Here is a 17,893-nt window from a genome sequence, read left to right on the forward strand (position 1 = left end):
TTTGCTGCAACTAATTACTTGCTTGTGTACTGGATTCTAATATTTTTGTGTAATTCCAAGGAGCAGCCCTGGTGTGGTTTTTCCTCATTACATGTCCATTATTTACTTTGTCTACGGAAAGTCAATGGACAGAGTCTTATATTGCTTGTGACTCTGTTCAGTACTTCAAAGTGATGGATTGGCTCCATACTTTAAAGAAAGTGATGGCAAACTCTGAATCCTCCCACCTGTAGGCACACATTGTGTTTGAGTCGACTTTTATGTGATCCTGATTGAAAGGTGTTGTGAAAATTAGGAGAACCTGGTCTCACAGAGGATGGGTATCTGTTCTAGGGACACAACAGGGATCTTTAGAGTTGGGTCCTATTTTTCAGTGCTTTAATAGCTGGAGAGTAAATGCCTTTCCTGTCCTTATTGCCACGCTCATTGATTCTATATAATTTCCCAACAATTTGAGTGATCTCATTACACTTCCAAACTGCTTCTCATGGGGGAGTCTAATTTGTTCATGAAGAGCTGAACTTGGGAGGCCCTGCCAGCATTCAGGGCATTTCAACCTGACTCAGAACTGTTGACGTTGTTATGTGAATGTGTTCTCTGACAGTTGTGATGTGTCTTGGGATTTGCCACCAGACACACCTGGTGTTCTATTTACTCTGGCAAGCTGGGGATTTTTTTTTTCTTTTTCTTTTTAAAATTCCAGGATGAATTATTCATCATTACTTAGAATTTGGGTCTCTTTTATCTTCGCACTTGTACGGCACCAAGGTGAGTACTACAAAATTCCATAAAGCTTTTGATTCGCATGCTCTTGAATTTATAAAGAGACACTTTTGTTCGAACTGTAATTGTCAGGGCAGGTGTACATGTGTCTACAGTTACAACAAGAAAAATGTAAATTAAATTCCGTTGTCAAGGGCAAAATACATTAACTTGGAGTGATGTTCGCTTACATTCTGGCTTTTTCTTATTTAACTCTGAACACAATTTGTATATATCAGGGTGCCCCAGGTTAATGAAGTAGTATCTTTAAGATAACGCAAATAATTCCATTAAAAGTATCCAGGGTAGGTGTGTGTGCACCCCGTGCCTGATGACTGAGCCCAGTGAAGGCATTTAACTTGTGGCACTGACTTTAAAAAATACACTTGTTTAAGCCGAAATCGGGAAGTTCCCGATGGCATTCCTGTCAGTGACTTGTGTACCAATGGCTTTTTACAATGGCCCCAAATCTAAAACTGCCAGTGAAATAAGAAAATGGTGTCCCCAAGTGACCCCTCCTTTTTCTCTACATAGCACTGCCCAGGGTAGGTGAGAGGTCACATACGTTTCTTTCTATTATTTTTGAATTTTAGACAAGAACGGTGGGAAAGTCTGGATGGGTTTGAAACTTTTATGGCTAACATTCCACAGCGTTTTCCTTTGTTTTGTTTGTTCATTTAGTTGACGTATGATTACAAGTCTGAGTGAGTAAGTCCTAAGGGCATGAGCACCGACATTTTTCTAGAGTTGGTCAATTTAAGCAGATGTAACATGCAGACTATAGAGCCCCACTGACTATAACTTCCTACTTCTGCTCTAAGACAGTAGGTCTCATTTGGTGGAAAAAAAAAATTCTGGGAACACAGTTATGTTTATTGTGAAATCCCCAGCCTAAAATCAGCATGGGCAGGGAGATTTTCTTCTATTGACCCTGATGCTGGTGATATGCCGTGCTGCTAACAAGTTGTATTTTTTAAATAGTAAAGGCTTCTAAGGTGGAAATTACTGTAATTTAAACCTACTGCCTTTTCCTAAGCACCTGGTTTTTTTTTTTTAATGAACAAGGATATGCTAAGCATTTATGATATTCACTATCTTGATTATTTGCATTCTTCTTAAAACTGAAAAAATTTTACTAGCCACTCTTTCCTGTTCAAAATCATGAACTAGTTAGGGTCATTCACGAAGAGATGAATCTTGCAAATTTGCATTATGTTTGGAGCCGAGAGAGAAGTTAGGGACAGTCTCTATGACAGTTTTCTGTCTCCTCCAGGAGAGGCATGAACTTTCCTCTTCCTAGGCAGATTAGCCATTGCTGCTCCAAATACCAAGTCATCTTTCCATTAAAATGATTACAATTCAGTGTGAATTTGAGGCCTTATTCGCACTTGGGCATCACTCGTAAGAAGTTCCCCAAAGGAAAAATCTGTGACATGATTTGATTTATTATTATGAAGTTGAGAAAGTTCATTACCCTTCAGATTTAATAAGTACCTGTGTGTAATGCTAAGACAGGGATTATAAAGAGATTTTTGAAAAAATTCCTTCCTTCTAGGAATTTGGAATTTCCCCCTTCTACGTAGTTATGAATATTAGTGAATCCTTTTGTTGTTTACCGCTTGGGACGTTAAATAAGGCATGTCAGCTGAGCGCTCCTGTGACTAAACTAACCACAGCGCCTCCTAAAGGTTCACTTTGGTTCGCTTCCCAGAGGCTTCTGCAGGTTGGGGAACAAGGCTTCTACACCAGTGACCAGGCTAGTTCTCCCCACTTTTCTCTCGGCTGTTAGCCCCTTGGAAACAGACTAGCTCTGCGTGCAGGCTCATCTCCTCTGGTTCCCTGCTCCAGGAGGAGAGGAGCTGGCACGTGGCCAAGCACTGCTGAGCTGTGTTCTGGTCCCTCTGCAACTCTCTGAATCCTCTTACCTGTGCTGCTGTCTGCTCACTCCGAGGCTCCCGCAGGAGCAGGGCAGCCCTCAGCCAGTTGCTCACCAGCCTATCGGCTCCATCAGCACAGAACAGGGACCTTCCCAAGGAGAGGGCTCCGACCGGAGGTCGGGACATCAGCATCTGGATGGTGGCAAGCAGGTACCTCAGGGACGGTGAGCAGAGGCCTCAGATGTATCTGCCACTGCCCTTGAAAACTAACAAACAACTTAAGAAAATGGAAAAAAAAAAAAAGGTGATGCTCTGTTTTCTTCCAAGAAAAGAAAGGACAGAGGCAGAGAAAAATTATACCCCAAATGTGGGTTATCTCTTGTGGATGCCACTGGGTCAGCTCATCAGTAATGTAGACCCTGGGGAAATTGTCTAATTTCTCTCTGAACTGGGCCACCTCTTGCAAGAGTTTGGATAAGAAACTTCTGAAAAATCAGCCAGGCTGCCAGGAGAGGTGGTGACACGACACGGTTACAGGAGGGGAGCCCTGTGTTTGTGTGTGAGATGTCTTTGACCAGGGAGATGAGTAAGTGCCCTGAGCCTCCTCTCCAAAGAGCCCCCAAGGGCCCAACCGCCTTCACCCCAGAGGATCCCATGTCTGTCTCTGTAAACAGGAGCTGGGCAGGGAGACTTCTCACGGGGCCGGGGCTCAATTAAGGTCATTCACAGGCCAGTTACTACAAACCCTCTCCTCCCACTTTTGTCCCAGATCCAACAATTGTTTATTTCCTCTGGGATCTGGTATCTTCTCCTGTTGTGCAGTGGGAGGAAAGGGACTCCTTTCAGGAAAAGACTCGACAGTAGAATTCTCGAGCTAGAAGGGAGTTTCACAGCCACTGGCCCCCTTCTGTGAACCTTGCCTGCTGCCCAGGGAGCAAGCCGGCACCGCCATGCCAGAGCTAGAGGCACCTCTCAGCGCTCTGAGAGCTCCAGGCAGCGGTGATTTCACAGCCTTCCAGCCAGTTTTGACCACTGCTCTCTCCTAAGTGCATGTAAACATAGAAATGAAGCGGAAAGTGATTTCTCTTAAAGAGACGTGCACTTCTGGGCACCCCTTTCCAGAGGCAGAAGAGAACACGCTGTGCACAGCTGAGATTTGGGATAAAGGAAGAGGCAGTCCGACTTGCGCTTAGTTTGTAAGACAGACTGAAAGAAGCTGGCTTTAGTGGGAGGGAGGGAAGCAGCTTGCCAAATGGAAGAGGCACCAGGCATCCCCCTAACCACCATGTCTCTCGACAGTTCAGCCCAGGGAGCTCATGTATCCGTTTTGGCAGAATGACACCAAAACCCCTAAGGTAGACGACGGGAGCTCCTCCGAGATTAAGTTGGCCGTCCCCGTGTTCTTCTTCGGCATCCCGTACCGCACCGTCTACGTAAGTGGAGAAGCAGCCCGCTGTCGCTCGACGGCTCTCCCCATTGTCTGTCATCAGGGAAAACTATTTTAAACACCTTCTTCCGGGGCTCCTTCCGATGGAGGGTTTATTGGCAGCCTGAATGACGAGTTCTGAGATTTCATGAGCTGATAGGTTTTATGATTAAGAAAGTCAAAGGTAGATTTAATGGCTCATGTTCATAGTAGAGGAGTACACAGGGCCATAAATTACTTTAGTGGGTGATTAAACACAGAAGTGAAGCAGAAGCCCCAATGCCATGAACATTATTTCTGCTACTAGACAAGATAAAAAGATACAGTGAACCAGGATAGGAGCAAGATCGTTTTTCTTTCCCTGCGGGGGGGTGTGAAAGTTTAGGCATCTCCTGTTCTTAGGCTCCCGACCAATTTGGAGCAGAGCAGAGGATGATCCACTATTATTATGAAAGCCGTTTGCAGAATTGGCCCCCGCTCACTGGGTCTGCAATATGCCGTGGGGTCTCGTTGTCAAACCCACATGAAGAAATGGTATCATTTGCTGTCAGAGCTCTCCTGGGCACCTGTGTTCGCAGGTTATTTTTCATTTTCTAATCATTGGGTTTGCTGCTAGTGAGACTATTGCCCATTGGCTGGAAGATTCAGGGTAACTGAACTTGCCTTAAAGAATTGGGTGATGTACCCCAGAAACTGACACATTTTAAACTGACTATATGTCAATAAAGTATATATCTATACATACACAAAAGAAAGAATTAGGTGAAGTAAATGTAGAGTGTATCACATCCTATTCTAGTCTACGTGCTGCCCTGGAGGAAGAAATAAACCTCCAAGCACCTCCATCTCTGGCCATCTCTGCACCTGACACCTCTGTCTCCCCCAGCTTCTGACTTATAGCTCAGGGCTGACTCTCACTAGAAAACAGGTCCCTCTTCCATTACGTAGCCAGGGTCCTTGAACCCACAGCATCAAGACCACCTGGGTGCTCGCTGGAAATGCCACGTCTCAGGCCCCACCCCAGACCCGCTGAACCAGAAACCCTGGGAGGGTGCCCAGTGATCTGTGTTTTAACGAGCCCTCCAGGGGATTCTGGTGCCCACCAAAGTTTGAGAACCACTGCTCTTAACTCTAGAATGGAATCAAAACACACCTGAGTCATCCCCAACTTCCTCTGCTAGTCCGTGTGTTTTAATTACACCATTATTCCCTAGAAGACACACGGCGCTGGCATCCTGAAATGCCTCTATGTTCTGCTCACAGCAGGGCCTCCCTAGGCTGTAACAGTAAGTTTCAGAATGTGTTGACCTGATTTTGGAGATGAGACGGATAAACAGGACTTCCAATCTGGAAGCCCTGGTCTCCCATTCTGGAAGCCCTGGTCTCCCAGACCACTAGAACACGTGCGTTTTAGTTAAGCTCCTCCTTCTCCACTGTACCACGTGACATGGAGTCTGAATAATTCTTGCTTTTGCAAGAGGAGGGGCCTTCATTTGGGGCAGGCTTCTCTGAGGGCAGATTGTTCCCTGAGTTCCCAGGACTTTGGACGTTTTTCAAGCCTCTGGGTTGTTCACTGTTACTTGTAGACAGTAGACTCACAATATCCCTGAAGCTGAGTCTCCAGCTTCCTTTCCAAACCCCGCACCCTCGCTTCCAAAATAGGTTGACATACCCTTTGCCCAGGGACTGATAACTTGCCTCTGGGATCTGGGTCACTATTAGCGCCCATAATATTACCAATTAATATGAACCTAACAATAGAGTGTCTCTGTTTGGAGGAATTGCAAGTATGCCCATGACGAGCATTTCACTGCTGAAGCCATACAAGCCCTTGGGTTAAACCAGCTTTATCTACCAGCGTTAGAGCTGCAGACACAGGCGGACACAGGTTGTTTACAGGTCCTGTATATTTGTGTACATATTGGCTTGTTACGTGCAGAAAGGTTTAGTAATTTAGCAAGTTTACTAGGCCGTTTACAAATCATGAAGAAGTCACCATAAGACAGTCATTTACACATGCAATGTAAAATATCCACGTCTCCACTTTTACACAGCGATTATACAAAGAAGCCGCCAGATACAAGAGCTAGAATAGAATAGGGCACCTGTAGATTGGAACCGTGTTTGTTCGGGGTACAGAGTGGTTGTGACATCAGTAGAAATCCTTTAAATGTTTCATCCAGAGCGGGATATGGTTCATCCTGAGATCTGAGTTTGATGATGGAGCATCTGATTTATCTTTTTCTGACACCCCTTTCTTGTCACATAATAGGAATCAAGCTCTCATATAAAGCGCCTTAGCTTTTTCATTTATCTTTTTGCTTCCACGGTTTTTTGGTTTTTTTCCTGCCTATTTTGCATCTGTAATTCTAGAGCTTCCCTCTTACCCACATAAGCCACTGCCTGGCTGAACAGGCACACGACGTGCACACATGGGCACCGACGCACACACGCTGGTAGCGTTGGATAAGTGTAAATAGAGATAAGATAGAGAACATGAAAATGAGACTGATTATTAATAAGAAATGAAGCTGACTACAAATTGAAAGTGAAAGAAAAGCAATGAATTTGGAAGTAAACGAATCCCTGATTGAGCAATGGAAGCCGGCATTTAGGGGTTCTCGTTCAGTAGTTTAAAAGTCATTTCCATTCACACGATTAGGCAAATGTCTGTCTTACTTTATGACTCCGAAATCATCATGGTCTCAGATCCACTGTGCAAAAACCTCTCTTATTTTTGTAGGTCAATAACAACGGAGTTGTTTCCTTCAACGTGCTAGTGAGTCAGTTCACGCCCGAATCATTTCCCCTGACAGATGGGCGGGCCTTCATCGCCCCATTCTGGGCAGATGTGCACAATGGAATTCGAGGCGAGATCTATTACCGAGAGACCATGGACCCTGTCATCTTGCAAAGAGCCACCAAGGACATCAGGAAGTACTTCAAAGACATGGCAACCTTCTCTGCCACTTGGGTTTTCATTGTGACATGGGAGGAAGTCACGTTTTATGGAGGGAGCAGCACCACACCTGTAATCATTCAAATTTTCCGTTTTCCGCTTCATAGCCTGACATCTAATTCTTGTCCATCTTCACTACTGTGAAGGAGCCTAATTGTTAGAGCTGAAGAATGTCAGTTTCCTTGAGTTACACTGATGAGTCTTGCCACCCACTTTCCAGGAAACAGAGGGAGCTATCAAACCTAACCAGCCCAGTCAGCTGTAGTATTTCAGAAGATGTGCCATGCCTATCACGAATCATTACAAATGTCTAAAAAGGAGCCCTCCGCAATTTTCTTGCAGTAGGTAGCATTCCTATTTTTCAGTGGAGTGACTGGGGCCCTGAGACCTTATCCAGGCCGTATAATTAGGGACCCATCAGGAGCCCCAAGGTCCCTTTTTCTTGCCAGAGGCACAAATGCCTCTCTCCATCAGCTAATTTTCTCCCCTCTTACTTTTTTTCCCCACAAAACCTGATAGGAGGAAAAGGAAAATAGGGTACCAGTTTTAGGCCAAATGATCTGGTTCATTTCATCATGTTACGACCTTTTTTAAAAAAAAATTGTGGCCGGGGCTAGAATTATTCGTATTTGATGCTAATTGAAGTGGGCAGTTAAAGCAGTTCATGAATAAAGTTTCAACATCTGCTCAGAAATCCCAAATGAGCAATCAAATAAAAGTCAAATAAGAGAGATGATCACTGGCATTACTATAGAGGTAATCAACTTTCTACATGCAGGGACAGAACGTGGTTTTCACGAAAGCTTGCCGTTTGTTCGGGTGACTTTGGCAATGGAGATTTTGGAAGCAGCAGATGCGTCTTTGGTGTATCATTTCCAGTGAGCAAAGGCACTCAAAAATCTGCCCTCTGCTTTCTTAGGATTATTTCCAGTTCCATCTGTTTTCCCATTTCCTTGGCAATGAGTCAGTTGCTTAAGGGTGGAAGAGAAGCTACTGAGTTAGAGACAGAGGTGGAAAAGTGCTACGCTTGCAATCCGTAGCTGCCACGCAGCGCGCACACTGCCTATGTGCACCTCCTGACCAGAGCATCAAGATGCACTTTATCACTGAGAGCTTCTGGAGAACAGAAAGATACACATTTAAACAGTGGATGTATTGGCTAGAAATAACCTCTAAAGAAGCACACATTTCCCTCTGTCATGTTATGGATTGCTAACGACTGCTCAGGTGATGTTTTATGTCCTTTAAGCCTCATACCTTGCAGCGTTAGAATGCAGGATGCCAGCGGTTGATAAATTTTCGTGTCAGTGAGGGGGAAAAAAAGGAGAAGAAATGCCCATCAAATGCTGACCACCATTTTTCCAAAAAAAAACTTCCACTGGCAATAAAAATGGCAAGATAATTTAGGTACTTTCTGGTTTGTACTTTGGAGCAAATTTCTGGATGAAGTGAGGGCTCTTTGGATGAGGAGGAATGAGGTAACATCTAAGTGCTTTGAGCTCCTTGGAGAAAAAGATGATAAAATCCTCAGAGTTGCAGAAGTGTCCATCCATCCATCCATCCATCCGTCCTTCCCTGTCTTTGAAGTTGACCCCTTTTTCCATATCCTGTTATCCAGGCCTCTCCATCTCTAGAGGAGCACGTATCAACAGGCCCACTGAACACTGGGCATGAGGATCTTAGAGCAGAAGCCCACCAGAGAGGCAAGGGGATGGGGGCATGTTTATTTTAAGGAAGGAAAACTAATATTTATTGAGGCTGACTATGAACTCAGTGCTGTGGTAGGCTGTCTTTGCAAATCATTTATTTCTCACGAGATTGTTCCAAAGGAAGCTCTCTCCCCACTGTAAATGGGAGGGTACCAGCCCAGAGAGGTGAAGTAACTTGCCCAAATGGCAAGAAAAGGGATCTTCAAACTCTGAATCCTAAACTCTTTCCTCAGCTGCCTCCTCCAGGCAGCACTGGAAATCCTCTGAAGTATAAAAGGGCTTTTCAAGAATTGAAAACATCATTCTACAAAAACAGCTCCAGGAGGGTCTTGCATGGTTGTTGAGGAGCTACGTATGTGCGGGGAGGTGTGTGAGTGAATAAGAACGAGCCAGCTTCTCGGGCATTCTCAGGATGGCTGGTTGGTTTGGAGGTGATTCCTGGGATCAGAAATGGGTGGCTTTCAAGACCTGCTTGGACCAAAGATACTTCCAACTTCATTTCAGGAGAAGGAATTAACTTCCCGAAGGAGAATCCTGGTCTGAAGGAAGGCTTAGCTTTGGTCCTGGTGTGACCGTGACTCTATGCCTGTCTCTTGAACCTGACCCCACAGTGGCCGTATAGCTGACTGCTCCATCCTCTCTGTGCCCCACTTTGCTCTTTTGTTGAGTGGGGCCGGAGGATGGAGGCAGATGCCTGGGTGGCTCTATCATAAACGCCATCGACCGGGCAAGCACAGAACCTGAGGAGAAAGTTCTAGTTTACAAAAAGGGCTTTTCTTTACTTGGCGCTTGTCCCCCTCCCTGGGAGTGTCTAGGATGGGAGATCTGGGGCTTCCAAGATCCTCTACCCCAGTCTGATTACACAGGATAAGGATGTGGGTCTTCCTCTGTGTCTGACAGAATGCTAACCAGGATGGTATCAGGCAGCTGGGGAAGTGCTAGGTTTGGATGGGAAAGGTCAAGCAGCCTCTCCTCTTAACTCTATTTTTATTTGAATTCCCTGAGAACACATATCAAGGGGTAGGTAGCAAAGGGAAATAGTAAAGGACAGAGATTACTACAGCTTGTTTTTGGAAACTGTTTGTGAGGCTGGTCTGAATGTATATAACATCTCTCTCCATAAAGTTTAAAGTTAAGACAGTGTGTGAAGACAGTGCACTATGGTGAGACTGGGAGCTCTGACTCGAATCCCATTTTCTGTTGCTGGGTCATTGCGGAATTTGCAGCAATTCATTTCCCTTAGCCCTCAGTTTTCTTAGCTCTAAAATGGGAATAGGCCAAAAGATCATCATCTTAGCACTGGTCTGAGGTACAGATGGGGGTTGAGAATTTTGCAGATGTAAAGTGATGCATGAATGGCTCCATTAGAGGAGCAATTTCTGCCCGCAAAGTGCTTTTTAAAAATCACTTTCCAACCTGCATTTAAAAGAGGGGGAGATATGTCACCAAGATGAGCAGTGTTTTCCAGGAAGCAAGAGAGCCCAGCCCAGGCCACCCCTGCAGTCACACCGACTGGCGTTTGCGCGCGTGGCTCCCCCGCTCCCTACACCCCACCCAACCTGCTCCGAGAACAGGTGCTCGCTCGCAGCCCTCTCCCTGGCTGTTTCCTATAGTTTATTCCATGCTGCCATCTATAGGTGCTCCTGTATTATCACAAGCTGAGCGGGGCCTCTGACTTTACCGTCTGCAGTCAGAGGTGTGAGAGGGGCGCTGAGTCAGCCACTAGGTTATTCTCAGGCGATTTCTCTTCTCGATGCACAACTCCACATGTCTTGCTTTTCCCTCTGGAGGCGAGAACATTTTCAGAGAGGAGGCAGAGCATGAAGGCTGGCATTGGAGCAGCTCTGAGCACCTTGGGGTGGCGAGGGGGCAGGCGAAAGCGAGCTGCTGTTGGGGAGAGGAGCCCCTGGGGGTGAGACCAGCCACCCATCCATTCCCATCCTGTAGGTGAACACCTTCCAGGCCGTCCTGGTGTCCGATGGCTCCTATACATTCACGCTCTTCAATTATTATGAAATCAACTGGACCACTGGGACAGCGAGCGGCGGCGATCCCCTGACGGGTCTTGGGGGAGTGATGGCGCAGGTAGGTGGTTCTTCATGTCATCCTCCTATGTGTCTCTAAAGCACTGCACCCTCTGCGTCCTTTCTCAGCATCCTCAGCGGGGGCGGGGTGGGGCGGAGAGGGGAATCCTGCTTTAAACTGGAGAAGCATGTCTGATCTTGCAGGTGGACCAGGAGGCTAGTCTTGCCCATCTTTGATACCTTGATCTGGGTATGGCATGAACTAGTGGGTCTTTGTTACCTGGAAGGGCGACCGCAGGGACTCCAGGAAAAGGAGTCTCTTGACTTCAGGTGTGCTGGGTTCTGAAAATAAGATGTTGGACAGGTGAACCAATGGGAGTGTGTGTGCTCAGAAGTCTGATTTTCCTTTGTGCTTTAGGCAGGATTTAATGGTGGGAACCTCACCAATTTCTTCAGCCTTCCGGGGTCAAGAACCCCTGATATTGTGAATATCCAAGAGACCACAAACGTCAATGTTCCAGGCCGCTGGGCATTTAAAGTCGATGGGAAGGAAATTGACCCAGCCAATGGCTGCACCTCCAGAGGTAAAGGCATTTCCTCTTCTCTGAGGCAAAGCAGGGTTTGTTTAGCTTAGATTGACAGGCAGGCTTTTAAGCCACGGGGGCGGACTTGGTGCCGATGCCTTCCTTACTCTTTTGACATCTCTCAGCTGGGTAATGGAGATCAAGGTAATTTTAGCATGCACATTCATCATGCCAGGAGCTGAAACCCTGCGTCTGCCGTGCTGCGGTTTCTAAAGTCCTCGCCTGGGGTGTGAACACAGCGCCCTGTTCGGAACAGCTCCAAAGTGGACGAGGAGTGTGAATGATTTCTCAGCCAGAGGGACAGAAGGGAGCCCTCCTGTTTGACAGTATTTTTGTTGTTGTTGTTGTTGTTGCCTTTTCCCCCTTTAAATTTTCCTTCTCATCTTTACTCCTGCTCCACCATCTGCACTTGGGAGATGCACGGGAGTGGGCGAACTCGGAGCATTGCCAAGTCTCTACGAGAGTAAATCAGGACCTCCTAGTATGAATAGAAAGGAAGGGGGGAAAGTGTCACAGTCTTTAAGGGAGCTTCTCCTAAAATCTTCCAAGCAGCAGCAAAACATGCAGGAATTTAGGGAGAATCAAAGCTGGCTTTAGGTCTGTGTGAACCTCAGTGGGTTCCCTTTATGCTGGCATCCAGAGTTTGGTGCCTCCTCTGAACCAGCAGGACCTCTTTGGATGTACAAAACAGCCCAGGACTCCCACAGGAATGTCCTGGCTTATGGATCCCTGCTTCTTATGTGCCTAAACATGTTCAGAAAACAGAATTTCCGTTTAATTTTTCTGCTTCTAGGAGTGGAGGCTATAGCAACTAGAATTGGTCAATCATCCATCCGTCTGTCTGTCCGTCCACCCCACCCCCCACTCATTGACCCATCTATCCGTCCATCCATTCAGCCATCCAGCTGCTGTATCTTTTCAACTGAGGTGCTAGCCACCCTGTGAGGTGCTGAAGATGAAGGCGTGCTAGACTCCCATGGCTCTGCCATGGTAGAGAAGACAGGCAGGGAAACAGCGATGACCGATGGAAGACGTGTTATGATAGACACGAGTGCAGGTGCCGCGTAAGCACAGAAGAGGACCCTGGGGGAAATGTTTCCAGATGCCTAAGGAAGTTACAGGTTGGGATGAAGGCTTCAGGAGGGCTCCTGCCCTCCGTCCGTTGAAATCCCAGCCTGGTGACCTGCATGTCTTGGCAGCCCTGCGGGCTTCAATTTGTGTAATAACCAGAAGAGCCGTAGTCGCCTGGTCTGAGATGCCCACACCCTCTGCCCCCCTTCCCTGTGCTTGGTTGTGCTTATCAAACCTCTGAGGAAAGGTCATTTGTGAAGATGGCCTGCCTGGGCATCCTTGCCTCCTGTGGACTCTACAAAGTCCTTCATGTTCAGAATAGCAAGTAAATGTTTTAGAGCTAAGCCAGTATTAAACTGGATGGAAAAGAATCTAGCTCCAAAGCCCACCAGGATTTCAGAGATTGTGCCCTCCTCCCTTACAAGAGTGTAGACACAGCTTTGCTTATGGTCAGTGAAAGATACCAAACCCCATTACCTCTCTCCCCTTTATGGCCTGGGCTAGGAACAAACCCAACGCCTCTCCCCTTTGTCCAAGCATCACAGAGCTGACTGACTGTGGCCGAGCTACCCAAGTGCCGGGTGACAGCCTCTCCCTGAGTCCCCGGGATGAAATGCTGTGATAATGGAAAACCTTGGCTCGCGGAGCTGTGGGGTTGGTCAGATGCCAGCCGCGTACAAAGTCCTCACTTTGACTTCATTCTTTCCCCTCTGAGTTATGGCCTTGGGTTTCATATGCAGGACAAATTCAATATCCTTATACGGACTGCTGTGCATTTTAATGTGCCACCGGACATAGATCAATCTAATGAGATGGGGATTTGGCCCGGGTGATAGCAGGGGAAGTGTTGCATAGAGCTGGTTTATTATATCATCATTTTGCAAACAAAATTATCTCAGAGAGTCTACCTTTTTGGTCCAAACCTCCCTTATTCAAAGGCATTTTCCCCTCATTTATTGGAAGCCTGAAAAGGCAGAGACTGGAAATTATACCGGGTAGAGGCTACAATAGATGCAGCCTGGCTTAGCGCCAGAGAGGGCCGAGGTTCGAAGGGCCTGTTTTCAGGGCAGATGCAGGCGACCTACTGGGAATGTGAAAAAGTCTATTTTCCTGTTTCTCGGGCCCGATTCTCAACAGGTCCGAAACATAAGTGCCGGCTGAGACATAATTGTTCCTCTTGGGCAGATACGGAAAGGACTGCTCCTGAGGCCGCCTTGCCTTCCGCTGGCTTAACCTTCCACCCTCGTGCTGTTTGTTAGGTATTCAGTTTTACAAAAACTCGAGAAATCTTTTCAAACGACCATTTTGAACTATACTTAGTCCTGTATGACATGGTTTACACTTCTTAATGTTGTGTCTTTGATCCTTTCCTTTTCAGACATTCTCAATTTACTTCTTCTACCTCTGTCACCCTGTGCCAAGTTGTTCTAGCATCACCGTTCCCCAGGAGGCAGGGAAAACAGCCTCGTCTGCTTTCTACAGGCTGGGACACTGAGACAGGTGGAAGTCGAGTCAGTAGTCTTGGAAGTCGATTGCACGGTTGTGACCATTGCCCGGTTCTCTCGGCTGCGACCCCAACCGAGGACTAGATCACAGCCCCCAGCCCAGAGATGCTACTACTTCAGTTGAAGGTTGATAGGAAGAACCGGCAGATTTCAAAGTTTTGGGTGTGGAAAATCGTTCATTTTGGAAAATGGTTTTTAAAGACTGAAGGCCTCTCAAATAAATAGTAGTAAATATTTTCAAAATTAGCACAGCCCTTAGAACCAATCCCCTCCCCTCACCTCATTCTCTTCCTGAGCTAGATTCTGTCAAGAAGTTCTGTCCAGTGGATAAAGGAAGAGCAGTGCTGGGCTTGGACAGGGCCTAAGGTGAGAGAGAAGGCGACTTATATAGGTGTCAGTTCGGTCTGAGCAGTGACTGCGGGGTTTATGAGCCAGGAAAGGTGCCAACCAGAGGTCAGCCTTTTCTAGAACCTTCCCAGGGGCCTGGGATTTAAGTATGTGCATCTGACTCCTGATTCTTTTCTGGCACATCCTGAGGCCCCAACAACGGTTTGTTGAATGAGTGGATGAGTGAACGAGTGAATATGTTAGCAAGCAAACGCACAGTGTTGCCAAGTCACCTGGGTGAGCTGGCCCTCTTTCAGAATACCTTCCTCTTATCGCCGAAGGCAAGGAAGGGACTGCCCCGCGTCCTGGCCCCTCCCGTGGGGTAGGACAGTGCGTCTTTCCTTGAATGAGAGCATGCTCACCAGCGGTGGAGACCAAAATGCCAAGAGCTTAGACTGGATTCAGACAGACTCGGTGGGAATCCCAGCTTCACTGTTGAGTTGCTGAGTGATCCTAGATGAATGACCCAACTTCTCTTAAGCCTCCGTTTCCTCACTTGTCAAATGAGGGCGACACTACCTACCTACCAGGGTTCTTTTGTGGGTGAAATGGTACGAGGCAGGTAAAGCCTGGCACCAAGGGGGAGCGCTCAGTAGATGTTGGCTGTGATGTCCTTGTTCTCCAGGACAGTTCCTGCGGCGAGGGGAGGTGTTCTGGGATGACCTGAACTGCACCATCAAGTGTCGCTGTCTGGATTTCAACAACGAGATCTACTGCCAGGAAGCCGCGTGTAGCCCCTACGAGGTGTGCGAACCCAAAGGCAGATTCTTCTTCTGCAGCCCCGTGGAGACCAGCACATGCGTGGTGTTCGGGGAGCCGCACTACCACACCTTTGATGGCTTCCTCTTCCACTTCCAAGGCTCCTGTGCCTACCTGCTGGCCCGACAGTGTTTGCAGACTTCCAGCCTCCCGTTCTTCAGCGTGGAGGCCAAGAATGAGCACCGGGGGGGCTCAGCTGTCTCCTGGGTGAAGGAGCTCTCGGTGGAGGTGAATGGCTACAAGATTCTCATCCCCAAAGGAAGCTATGGAAAAGTCAAGGTGAGACCCTCTCCATCCTTCACGGGGAGTTGCAGGAGCTGGAGATTCTTCAGCCTGGGAAAGACTTTCCCAGATCTGCTGGTTCTGCTGTTGGCTGTTTGTACCAAAGAGAGGCGTGGCTCTTCCCGCCTCGCAGATATCTTGTAAAATTCTTTACTAGGCTAAACTTTGTTTGTTCAGGAGCTAACCTAAGCTTTCTCTTTGACATGTCTAGCTGCTGTTTAAGCCCGTTTGAGTTCTCAGTTCCCTCATACGCATGCGTGCACACAGGCACCCGCGCTCAGAAGCAACTGGGAAGAGAGGTAAATTCAGTTTCTCAAGAACCTGGCTTGCAACAGCGGTAGCGTCATGGCCATGCCCTGGAGACAGTGTAAACACAAAGTACAAACCCATAATTCACTACAGCCTTTGATTAACATCCTCACCACATTGCCCTCCCTGTTTGCCCAAGAGCTACGGCTTCATTCTCAGGGAAACCTCCAAATTGACTGATGTGTCCACAGGCACTGCCCATTCAGGTACCTGGAGTGGGGCTTGGTAACAGTCTTTTGTGAAGCCTGGGTGGGAAGTTCCTGTGGAAGCTTTGCCTAAACACCCCTCAAGCAGAATCCTCCACTCCTGCCTGGAATACAGGAGAACGCGGGTCTGGGGGGGTCTGTTTAGCATATGCAAATGATTCCTGTCCACGTCCACCTGGATTTCAGGCAGGGCCGTTGATAAATGAGGGCGAACAAAGAGCTGCTTGCAATTACTCAATTTGTGGAGGCCCCAATTTTCATGATGTTAGTGAAGATCTTGTGGTAACCATGTATTTATTCAAGCAATAATAACCAGGACCACAAGGGGTTGATTGCTGCCACCCCGTGAAATCCTTAATCCCCAAGCATGGCGGTCATTACAGAGATTACAAACCAGAACTGATGCCAACGCAGGATGCCTTTCTTTTTCTAAATACGTGTTGTAGTTTTAATGGAGGCAGTATGCCCAACGAAAGGCAGGACCGAGGAACCAATTCCACTTTTTCTGGCTCTGCCCTCCCTAGGTCTGTGCAGTTTATCAGTGTCCTAATTAGAAAAGTTGGCTATTTCTGGGGTTGAAATGCCACTTTGCTTGTCGTTTGGTTAGTCTCCCTAGAGACAGCTCTGTATTTCAAATCAAAGGTAAGTGTTCAGGCACAGAAGTTTGGAGTTTTTCCCTTTTAAATTTATGCTGTACTGTTGAGGGCTACACTGTCCTTGTAGTTAGATGCTCACATTCCAAGCTAGAAAAATGTTTGCCAGCTCTCCCCCACTTCCTGTATTGTGGGGATGATGTCTGTAATATCTGTAGTTGAAAAAGAAAGCTTCATGCTCGATTCCTGCTTTCCATTTTGATTAAAATTCTTTTCCCCTCACAGTCAGACTCTTTTTTTTTTTTAGAAGGAAAGGGGCACCGTCATTTCTTTCAGGCCCAGCAGCTCTGCTAATTTTGCGTGCCTCTTTTCCATCGTCCCAGCGTAGGGCATGGATTCCTCAATTTTCTGTAGCGACAGGGAGATGTGGATGTGAATGTAAATGTTTCAGCAAGAAAAGGTTATGTGATTCCAACTGCAAGCTAACAATGGCTCCCTTTTCCTTTTGCCAAATGGCTTCCCAGTGTCTCTGAATACACCTGCTCTGTTGGGGAGGGCGGCTCGATGGATGGCAGGGCCCCCACCCAGGGTGAAATGGGGACAGGCAAGGAGAGGGGTGGGAGGCAAGAAGGAGCCTGATTCGCCTGCGAGGCAGCTGACTTCCAGGCCTGGCAACACGGATCTCAGGCATAGATCACCTTCCTCCATGTGCTGGGGTTAGGAGCTGGGTTCTGAATATGCATCTCCCCCCTTTGAAATGTTCTCAAGTAACAAAATAAATACTTTAGGATTGCGTACGCTAATGGGGGCCAAAGAAAGCCAGTGAAACTCCATATATAGTAAACAACTCCTTCTAGCTGACACATATCAGTTTTCATATTTCTCCCCCAGATAATCCTAAGTAATTTCAAGTTCACCAGGGAAAAGAGGACCAAGGCCGAATAGCTTATGGGTGATGAAGAGCTCAGACTCTGGGGTCAGACCTGCTCAAGCCCTTTGCCACCACTGCCAGGAGAGTGGCCTCTTCGACCTTCACTTTCTCCATCTGTAAGATGGGGTCATCATATCTAGGAGGCAGGGCTCTTGGCTGTAGTTTGGACTTGGCCATCTCTACTGAGCACGGGGACAGAGGCAGCTGGGAGCAGTGGAGGGTCAGGCCCTGTCACCCACAAGTGATGCCAGCCCTCAACCTCAATTTCCTCACTGGCTAAAGGGGAGATGGCAAGGACCTTGTAAGGTTGAAGGTGAGGGTGAGGTAGAAGAGCCACGTGGGCCATAGCTAGTGCACCGCCTGGCACACAGTGGGCACGCAATACACGCAGGTTCCCACGCTGCCGTCCCCACCATAATCTCTGCTCATTCTAAGGCCTGTGCTACTTTGCCCCCACCCACTCCTGGGAGAGGCACGGTCAGAGGGGGACCCGACTGGGATACGGGGAG

General features: G+C 47.4%; 1 protein-coding gene across 1 annotated transcript in view; it reads left to right on the forward strand.

Annotated features, from left to right (window-relative positions):
• The first annotated feature begins 567 nt into the window (after positions 1-567).
• TECTA (tectorin alpha) overlaps positions 568-17,893 on the forward strand; it is a 65,883-nt gene continuing 48,557 nt past the window's right edge. The window contains exons 1-6 of the mRNA XM_074357040.1: positions 568-768; positions 3,939-4,072; positions 6,809-7,096; positions 10,681-10,818; positions 11,176-11,341; positions 14,930-15,342. Coding sequence (XP_074213141.1) covers positions 705-768; positions 3,939-4,072; positions 6,809-7,096; positions 10,681-10,818; positions 11,176-11,341; positions 14,930-15,342 — 1,203 coding nt within the window. The 5' untranslated portion in view covers positions 568-704. The remainder of the gene's footprint in view (positions 769-3,938; positions 4,073-6,808; positions 7,097-10,680; positions 10,819-11,175; positions 11,342-14,929; positions 15,343-17,893) is intronic.

This window comes from Camelus bactrianus, chromosome 33 (genome assembly GCF_048773025.1).
Source record: "Camelus bactrianus isolate YW-2024 breed Bactrian camel chromosome 33, ASM4877302v1, whole genome shotgun sequence".
Taxonomy (NCBI): Eukaryota; Metazoa; Chordata; class Mammalia; order Artiodactyla; family Camelidae; genus Camelus; species Camelus bactrianus.